At 39.7% G+C, this 10,509-nt stretch overlaps 1 protein-coding gene across 1 annotated transcript; it reads left to right on the top strand.

Annotated features, from left to right (window-relative positions):
* Window positions 1-607: 607 nt before the first annotated feature.
* Window positions 608-7,942, top strand: LOC122754480 (keratin, type I cytoskeletal 24-like). The gene is made up of 8 exons (XM_044002973.1): window positions 608-1,165; window positions 2,098-2,180; window positions 3,149-3,305; window positions 3,554-3,715; window positions 3,809-3,934; window positions 5,744-5,961; window positions 6,663-6,760; window positions 7,657-7,942. Exons 1-8 carry the CDS (start codon window positions 608-610, stop codon window positions 7,758-7,760), a joined length of 1,506 nt encoding a protein of 501 aa, XP_043858908.1. The 3' UTR covers window positions 7,761-7,942.
* The last annotated feature ends 2,567 nt before the right edge of the window (window positions 7,943-10,509 follow it).

Consider the following 10,509-nt stretch of genomic DNA (forward strand, 5'->3'; position numbering starts at 1 on the left):
GAAAGGACTGCAAATACAGAAACATAAATAGCCCTTACAGATTCTAGTCAATGAAAAACATCTAAATTCAAATTATCGAGGGCCATTCCATTATCCTTAGAACTGATGCTGACACTGATGTCATTTGATTGGAAAATAATATGGATCCAAAATAAAAAAATCTTTGATAGGAAAATCGTTTTCATTATATTAACGGCTTTTAATTTCTCTGAATCTGAGGATTAGCTAAGAAGTTGGGAAATGATAAAGCAGATTTAATAGCATTCGATTTATGAACTTAGAAAAATGAATGGTCATCAGAATTTCAGAAAGATTAAAAGTCTAATACTGAAAAATTTGCCTTGACTCCACCTTCTTTCCTTCCTGATACAGCAAACACCCTCAGGCCCTGACCTAGCTTCAGAAAAAGGAGCCAGTAAAGTCGGTTTGCTGAAAAGAAATTATCTAATTATGGATTAGAAGAAAGGCAACTGGGATTAAAATGTGACACAGAAAAGAAACACCCTAAAACTTTGTATATAAAGGCCCCAAAGCTGCCTCCATCAGTGCACTCTTCACTTCCACTCCTCTCTTACATTGGGCCAAGAGAAACGTTGACCGGAACAACATGTCTTGTCTCTCTAGGGTTTCTTCCCGAGCTGGAGGGAGTGGTTGTGCCCGAGTGTCCAGTGGTGGAAGTAGCTTCAGCAGTAGCAGCAGATGTGGCATGGGGGGTGGCTCTGCTCGGGGCTTCGGAGGCTCCAGCAGCTGTGGACTGAGTGGAGGCTTTGCCAATGGGTTAGGAGTGGGCTTCGGAGGTGGGTTCAGTAGCAGCTCCGGAATGGGAGGCTATGGAAGTGGCTCAGGCTCCGGTGCCGGCTTTGGTGGTGGGGCAAGTGGAGGTTTTTACAGTTATGGTGGTGGTGTTGGTGGGGGTGCTGGCGGTGGGGGCTTTGGAGGCAGTGATGGGGGCCTTCTCTCCGGAAGTGAGAAACAAACCATGCAGAACCTCAATGACCGCCTGGCTAGCTACCTGGACAAGGTCCGTGCTCTGGAGGAGGCCAACACTGATCTGGAGATCAAGATCAAGGAATGGTATGATAAATTTGGACCTGGAGCTAGAGATTCTGGAGCTGGGAAAGACTACAGTCACTATTATTCCGTCATCGAAGATCTGAGGAATCAGGTAAAAAGGCATACACCTGCGGTATTTCATGATATTTTATGTATGAGGGCCAGGCTTTATTCAAATAATGTAGTGATGTGATAAATTGAAGTTAATGAATCACTTGGAAAATGTTTGACATGTTGTGGCTGTAACAGACCATTTACATTCCAAAGAGACACCAAGCCTGAATACTAACCTATTCATCTTGAGTCCTTTATCCATCACTGAGTTGCTTTTCATGTGAGAATGGTACTGTGACCAGTTACACAGATAAAAAATATACATTTCAGATTGATGATACTAAATCAAAGTCATCCACCTACAAAGTTATTCCATGATCACCCCTCCCAGAGCAACATTGTTTCTGTGATGTACTAGTTTTGTGCAACATCCTAGAGCCAAGGCTGAATCCTAGCATTAGTCCTATACTTGAATGTGGGGGAGTCTTTTTATAACAGCTTTCTCAATATCCATCATCAGGCACCAGTTTTAGCCAGTCCTAAAAATGGAAACCCAGAGAAAGGACAAAGAAGTTCGAGAAAAGTGCAATGATCGTTTTGCACTATTTTCTGTATGCATTGTACAGTGACAGTCTGCATTAGGTACGAACGCCATCATTCAGGAAAGATAAAATAGGATGCACAAGCTCCTTTGAAATTGACCTCTCTTCCTACATTCCCCAGAGTTATTACTTATTGGCAAATCAATGCAATCTAATAATAGACAACCTCTAGGATATCTTCTGACTCTAAATCTACGATCTTATAATATGCAGGGCATTCTCTAGATATAACTGCCGGGTAGTTAGTGCTATTATTATCAACCACTTTCTGACATCAGCTTAATTCTGAGAACGTAGGGGTAAAAGCTAGAATATGATCCTATCTACCTCTGATTATAGCATTTTTCCTAAATTAACTCATTTTCTTATGATCTTTTCTATTTTCTAGATTGTTGCTGCCACTATTGAGAATGCCAGGATTGTTCTACAGATTGACAATGCCCGACTGGCAGCTGATGACTTCAGACTGAAGTAAGAAAAACTAGCTCTTTCCAACTAGGTGTTAGAGGAGAATTAAAATTAAATGTATTTGATTTGTTTTGCTATGAAAAAAAGTTCTTGAGCATAGTTCCTCATTTTTAAGATACTAAAAAAGCACCAATTTTAAAAGTCATGATTTTACCAAAAATCACATTAAAAAGAAATAGGCATTCTATGAGAGAAAATTTTTTTCTGTGGAAATGATTTCATATTCATGGAAGAGATATATTAAACGTGTGCTTTTCATTGGGAGGAAAAAAAGCTAAAGAGATTTAGATCTAGAACTCAATATGCTTCTTTCATCAGAAACCCATGAAGATGGAATTTTTATTCCAATATCTACTTTTGCATTTTACTTAAATTGATTGATATTCTTTAAGAGGTAGCCAAGAATGCAAAAATATGGGGCAGGTAGGAGGCCCAGTGGATAAAGCACTGGCCCTGGATTCGGGAGGACCTGAGTTCAAATCTGACCTCAGACACTTGACACTTACTAGTTGTGTGACTCTGGCAAGTCACTTAACCCTAATTGTCCTGCAAAAAATCAAAAACAAAGAATGCAAAAGTTATTTTATAAAGTATCAAGCACCATAAGAGGCAGTTATGTAATGGATAGAAAGCTGACCTAATAAGATCGAGATGCATGTCGTGCCTCTGACACATACTGTCTGTATGACTGTGGTCAAGTCATTTAACGTCTCAGTATTCCCAGAAACACCAGACAATGAAATGCAGAACTGATACTAATCTGTACTGATAGGGGGGTTTTCCCCACCAGGGAATTCCCTATAGCAATAAAATCATAGGCCCAATCCAAAAGAAAAGTACTTTATAAAAGTAAAATATTATTAATTAGGTCCTATATGGATTTCTATTGTCAGCTCAAACTTAAATTGTTGTTTCATCCAAAAAAGTGACTAATACAGCTAATAGTAATTCATTCCTACAAACTTTTTTAGGTATGAAAATGAACTGTATCTCAGACAAAGCGTTGAGACTGATACCAATGGCCTGCGCAAGGTCCTGGATGATCTGACTATGGCCAGATCTGATCTGGAGATGCAAATTGAAAGCCTTACTGAAGAACTGGCTTATCTCAAGAAGAATCATGAGGAGGTATCTATACAGTCCACAGAATTAAACCAACTTTCACTTTTTAAAAAAAGAAAAAATTCTCTAATAATTTACCTGTTTAATAGTAAAATATCCACTTGATTGCTCTTTGGGCATGTTATCAAAGACTACATAAGAACTGACTTACTACATTGCTCTAGTTTTCAGTAATCATGACACTGTGAGCAACTGTAGTTTAGGAGTAATTTATTGCACTTTTGCTCTTAATGGGTTTTCCTTCCTCCTGCTAGGAAATGAAGAGCATGCAGGGATCCTCAGGAGGAGATGTGACAGTGGAAATGAATGCTGCCCCAGGCACAGACCTGACTAAATTGCTGAATGACATGAGAGCACAGTATGAAGACCTGGCTGAGCAAAACCGTAGAGAAGCCGAAGAGCAGTTCAATAAGCAGGTAAAGCGACCCCAGGGAAAGAATTCCAATCATAAGCCTGAAACAAGCTCTTTTACAGCAAGTTCTCCCCCTACTTTCTATTTTCATTTTCAGAGTGCCTCCCTGCAAGCTCAGATCTCTACCGATGCTGGGGCAGCCAACTCAGCCAAGACTGAGATAACAGAGCTGAAACGAACTCTTCAAGGCCTTGAAATTGAGCTTCAATCCCAGCTGGCTATGGTGCGTACTTAAGAGTGGCTTTTCAAATCAGGTAATATCCTGCAAGCTCAGCACAAACCACATAAGAAGAATTTACACAATTTTTCTATTAGTGATCTTCACTTTGCCAAAAAAAGCTCTACTAGGCAGCACAAAAGGAACTTGTATAGACAGGAGAACGGTAAAAACCACTATAACTAAATTATATATAATTGTATATAAATACATACTATATTATATATGATATATTATGTTTTCTTATATTATATATAATTATATAATGTACTATATATTCTTATAAATAACATATCTCTGGTTTCTATTATATGTGTTTTTATTATATCTCATAATTGTATAATCACATAATATGTTTATATATAATTAATTGCCTATTATCCAAAATTTTATCTATCACTAAATTTTTAACATGCAGCCAGTGCTGTAGGTTATCATTACCCCACCACCAAGTCAAAAATTTTCAACAGTTACTTATTATCACTAGGAGAAAATTCTCAGCCTGGCATTCATAATCATTCCCAATCTTACTCCATATTACACTCCTTCATACTCTCCATATTGCATTCAAACTTGACTGTTCTCTGTTCCCTGAGCATAACATTTGCTCTCTTGTCTCCAGCCTTTTGCATAGGACTTCTCCTAGGATGGAATGCACTCTCTTATCCCTTCTACCTCATAGAATCCCTTTGTGTTGTATATGAGTCTTCACAACCCTATGGATATGGTCCATGGGGTTTTCTGGGCAAAGACACTGGAGTGGCTTGTCATTTCCTTCTCCAGCATGCCTTCATTTTACAGATGAGGAATTGAGTCAAATAGGGGTTAAATGACTTGCTCAGGGTCACACAGCTCATAAGAGTCTGAGCCCAGATTTGAACTCAGGAAGTTGAGTCTTCCTGACTCCAGGTCCAGTGCTCTGTGCACTATGGTGCCACTTAGCTGCCCTTCAGACACTCTATAAACCTTAGCTATTATTATTATTAATAATAATAATAACTTCTGTTTGCTTTTGTTTCTTCAACAGCAGAATGAGGCTAATAATATAGCTCCCACCTCCCAGGGCTTTCATGAGAATCAAATGAGATAAAAATAAGTGCACTTAGCACAGCGCCTGGCATATTGTAGGTGCTATATAAATGCTTATTCCCTTCCTTTCCCCCTCTGTCTCCCCACATTGCATAGGCTTTGTCTTTATGTAGTTGTGTATTTGTTGCTTCTACCCCCAGAAGACTGTAAGTTCCCTGAGGATAGGGCTTATTTCAGTTTCATCTTTGAATCTCCAGCACCCAGCACAGTGTCCTTACATATAGTAGGGACTTCAATGTTTGCTTTATATAATTCTATAATAGATTGCAACAAAGAGGTAACTGCTGGGGTGGCTAGGTGGCACAGTGGATAGAGCACTGGCCCTGGATTCAGGAGGACCTGAGTTCAAATCCAGCCTCAGACACTTAACACTTACTAGCCGTATGACCCTAGGCAAGTCACTTAACCCCAATTGCTTCACCGGGAAAAAAAAAAGAATGTAAGCTCCTTAAAAAAACAAAGTAACTGCCACTGGGGATGGCAGAAGGTAAAGACATTATACAATGGCTGATATAATTTGAGGCCTGTCTCTGGCATGTGTGATCCTAGACAAGTCAACTAACTTCCCAGAGTTCTAGGCAATTCTAAGACCATGATTTAATGATACAGAAAATGATGCACATGCTCAACGGTAGAGAATGAAGTGACTCCCGTGAACCAGCCCTTTTTTTTTTTCCAGGAATCACTTTGCTTTTTATTCACCTTGGTTGTGTTCTTTGCCGGCAGAAAAGCTCCCTGGAAGGCACCCTGGCAGACACGGAAGCCGACTATGTGGCCCAACTCTCCCAGCTGCAGACCCAGATCAGCAGCCTGGAGCAACAAATTTGTGAGATCAGAGGAGAGATGGAGTGTCAGAATGCAGAATATGAACAGCTGTTGAACATCAAGACCCGCCTGGAGATGGAGATTGAGACTTATCGCCGCCTGCTCGACGGGGAGGGAGGGTAAGCAAAAGCTTTGGGCAGATGAAAAGGACACCTTCGTGAAATTCTCTTATAAACAATTTTTTTTTCAGAAAAGAGGAATGATGTTTTATAGAACAACAGCTATATTCTACAAAAGGCAGGCAAAAAAAGAAAAAGCTTTGTAGCCCATGAGGGAGCCCTCTCCCATGGAGTAGTGAAAAGAGTATGAGTTAGATGTTGTGGGTGCAAATCCCAGCCATTTGTGATTTATGTGATCTCCACCCGGCAGGTAAATTGTATTGTGGATAGAGTGCCAGCCCTGGAGTCAGGAGGACCTGAGTTCTAATGTAACTTCAGACACTTATTAGCTGTGTGTCCCTGGGCAAATCACTTCACCCTGTTTGTCTCCTTTTCCTCATCTATAAACAGAGATAGAGAAGGAAATGACGAATTACTCCAGTATCTTTGCCAAGAAAGCCCCAAATGGAGTCATGGAGAGTCTGACACAATAGAAACAACTGAACAACAAATGATCTCCACCAAATCACTTTTTCTCTCTACATCTTAGTTTTCTAATTTGCAAATTGGGTTAGATTTTAAATGACCCTTGATATTTCTTCAGTCTCTAAATTCATGTTCCTACAAGAACTTTTGTTCTCTTTTCCCTTTTTCAACAATTAGAATTTGCTTTGCATAGAGACTTTTTTAAAGGGAAAAATTATTCTAAAATTTTTCTCCAGTGGTTCCTCTTCTGGCGGATCAAGTTCTTGGAATTCAGGGAACAGGGGCTCAATATCCGGTGACTCAAGAGGTGGAAGCTCTTCAGGGCAAGGAAAAGGTACTTGGAGCATTATAATTATGTTGTTATATGCAATTTAGAAACAATAAATATATACGGTTTGTCACCCCCCCCATAAAAACCATCACAACAGTCTAAGCCAGGAATTCTTAATTTAGGTCCACAGACAACTCCCCAAGGGATGTATGGGCAGATTTAGGTGGTGGGGGTATTGTGAACCTAGATGACAAAAAAGAAATACAGTTTTATTTTCACTAACCTCTAACTGAAATTTAGCACTTCTCTTTTTTTTTTTTAGCACTTCTCTTAATTATTTTAAAAATATTTATTTTGAGAAGGGTTCTATAGGATTTGCCAGACCCCTGCTTTAAACAACCACAATAGCTTAAAATTCCACATTTTTTTTTAATTCATAATTTTTTCTAACATTACTTCAACTTCCCTACATTCCCCTGCCCCTCACAGGTCCTTCTCATATAGAAAGGAAGGAAGGAAGGAAGAAAAGAGGGAGGGAAGAAGGAAGGAAAGAAAGACAGGAAGGAAGGAAGGAAGGAAGGAAGGAAGGAAGGAAGGAAGGAAGGAAGGAAGGAAGGAAGGAAGGAAGGAAGGAAGGAAGGAAGGAAGGAAGGAAGGAAGGAAGGAAGGAAGGAAGGAAGGAAGGAAGGAAGGAAGAAAACCACTAAACAAAATAAACTGTCATCTATCTATCATCTATCTGCCTGCCTCTGTCTGTCTGTCTGCCTGACAGCACATGCAGTATTCTGCACCTGCAGTCTACCACTCCTCTACTAAGAAATATCATCAATCCTCTAGACTTAAAATTTATCATGGGGCTTAATTGAATCCAGATCCAAACTTGTATTTTTATAATTTTTTTTGGTCTCTGCATTTCCAAATTCTAACCTGCTCATTATTTCTTTTTTATCCTTTTTCAGATTCAAACAAAACCAGGGTAACCAAAACTATTGTAGAGGAGGTAGTGAATGGCAAAGTTGTCTCATCTCAAGTCAGCAATGTTTCTGAGGTCAAGGTTAAATAAATAAGTTTGGGGTCACAGTGCCTTTCAGTGAAAAGTCATGAATGAAGAAACCTCTTTGGACCAAGCTGGCATCCTGAAGAGCCCAAGGAACTTGCTTCAGTTCCTTCAATGGATGAATGTCTCATCAAAGTTTCTGCTTCTTTTTCCTTTCCTCTTAGAATGATCTTTGTCAAAGTAGAAATGACAACTTAAATCAAATTGTTTCTATACTTCAATAAACTTTTTTTTGCAAGTTCATTAAACGAGTATAGAAGATGTATAAATGCTTGGGGGTGGGGAACCCAGACATGATTTTATTGGTAAGGGGAACTCCCAGAGAGGAAACTCTGTTTTCCAGTACAAATCAGCAACTATTTTACAACTTGGCGTGTTGGGAATGGAGAGAGGGAGTGGAGGGGGGTGGGGCTTCTAAGGAACTTATCCAGGGTCATTCAGCCAGTGTGTCAGAGGCAGAATTTGAACACAGTTCTTCCTGTCTCTGAGGCAAGCTCTCCATCAGCTAGGCCACCATTCATCTCTAGTCCTGGATAGTTTAGAGAGCTCATGTTCCTGAATTAATCTGTCAGTTACGGTCTATCATAACAGCCTTTCAAGAGTAGCATTTTTTTATCGTAGCATTTTGCCCCTAAGATTGGTATTATTGGTTATCACTCGCAAGAAAGATCCTTATTTTATATATTGGCAAGGAAAGAAGAGAGGGAGGGAGGAAAAGGAAGGAAGGAAGGAAGGAAGGAAGGAAGGAAGGAAGGAAGGAAGGAAGGAAGGAAGGAAGGAAGGAAGGAAGGAAGGAAGGAAGGAAGGAAGGAAGGAAGGAAAGAAAGAGAGAAAGAAAGAAAGAAAGAGAGAAAGAAAGAAAGAAAGAAAGAAAGAAAGAAAGAAAGAAAGAAAGAAAGAAAGAAAGAAAGAAAGAAAGAAAGAAAGAAAGAAAGAAAGAAAGAAAAAATATCCTTGTCATTAAAGAGCTTACATTCTCTCAAGGGAGAATAATATGAAAAAGTCAGATGGTTAAAAGTGAAACCAGGCTAAGAATGGCCTTAAAAGTCAGAGCAAAAGATAAAAGGAAATATACCTCTCTTCCTTCTTTGCAGAGGTGGGGGACTCATGAGTGTGGAATAAGACATATGTACTGTCAGATTTGATTGGTGTTGGCTAGGTTTGTTGAACTGTTCTCTTTCCTCTTCTTTCTTTTTTTTTATTCTTTCTTACAAGCATTCTGGGGAAGGATAGTGGGAACAGGGATGTGCTAATAAATGTTAACTCTGAAAAAAAAAATTGTTCACATGACAAACTTTTAAGCTGAATCTGAGTTGTTAATATTTTCTCTATCACTTTATTAAATCTAGACAATCAACAAAACAAATAATCAAGTGATGATTTGTGGCATTTGCCACTATCCAAGGTGCAAATCAAACATTTTAACAATCAGCTCTGTAGAGCAAGGAAGAGCTGCTTCCAGCACACTCTTTGGAGGGATAGGGATAGGGATAGTATAAGTATAAATAGGAACAGCTAGATGGCACAGTAGATAGAGTACTGGACCTGGAGTCAGGAAGACTCCTCTTCCTGAGTTCAAATCTGGCCTCATTTACTAGATGTGTGACCCTAAGCAAGTCACTTGATCCTATTTGCCTCAGTTTCATCATTTGTAAAATGGGCTGAAGAAAGAAATGGCAAACCACTCTGATATCTTTGCTAAGAAACCCCCAAATGGGATCACAAAGAGTCAACCACAACTGAAAATGACTGAACAACAACAATAATGTATAGATATAGATATACAAATATGTCCCCATATATAGATAGATAGATAGAGAGAGAGAGAGAGAGAGAGAGAGAGAGAGAGAGAGAGAGAGAGAGAGAAAGTATGTGGAAATGAGGATGATATAAAGGAGCTCATTTCTTTCCTGTTTTTTTTTTCTTTGAAATAACCCAGCCAACCACTTCTTGCTCTTGTCTGGTGCTGTCCTGGTCAAAAAATTATGAAACAGAGGAAATCTGATTTCCATTTCATTCATGTCCCCCTATGTCTTCTTTACCTAACAGGAAACATCTCAGTAACATGATCCTCAGACACCTAAGAGATAAGGGCTCTCTTTAGACCTCCTTCTAATCAAAATCTACTCACTCATGTGATCATGGAAAGAAATGATAAATGGTTACAAGTTTCCATTCCAACGGATACTTACAAGAAACCAAAAATCTTAAGCCATAAAAAAGGCTCTCTAACAGTAGAATTTTCATATGAGCAAACAAGTAGGGGGAAAGGAAGGAGAGGACATGGTTTGGGAAAGGAGGGAGAGAGAGGGACTTGTTGCTGCCTTTCAGATCATACCACGTGAAGCTGCCAAGTGTTGGTTTGGTTCAGCACCAGAGGAGGAAAGGACTGTTGCCAGATACCATACCTATTCACAGATGAGCAGCCCTCAGGGAGCCTTTTATCAGGGCCAGCTCTGGATGTTCAGCCTGCCCTAGCCTTCGGCAACTCTGGTCTAAATGGTCTGAGACAGCTATAAAAGCTCCATTAGTGGTCCCTTTCACCCACCAAAAGCTGCATATTGACTGGGTTCTTGGCTGGAGTGTTTATTGTCTATTCTGTTCCAGTGTGGATGGGTGACACTTCCTGAGGTGGAGGTCTTCTTTCATCAGGAATAGCCCCACCCTTCTCAGGGCAGGAGTCCTTTGAACCTGACTACCATAAGTTATTATTCATTTCTCCTTTGGAAAGGGACAGAAGTCTATAGCACTAGAG

The sequence above is a fragment of the Dromiciops gliroides genome, chromosome 4 (genome assembly GCF_019393635.1).
Source record: "Dromiciops gliroides isolate mDroGli1 chromosome 4, mDroGli1.pri, whole genome shotgun sequence".
In the NCBI taxonomy this organism is placed as follows: Eukaryota; Metazoa; Chordata; class Mammalia; order Microbiotheria; family Microbiotheriidae; genus Dromiciops; species Dromiciops gliroides.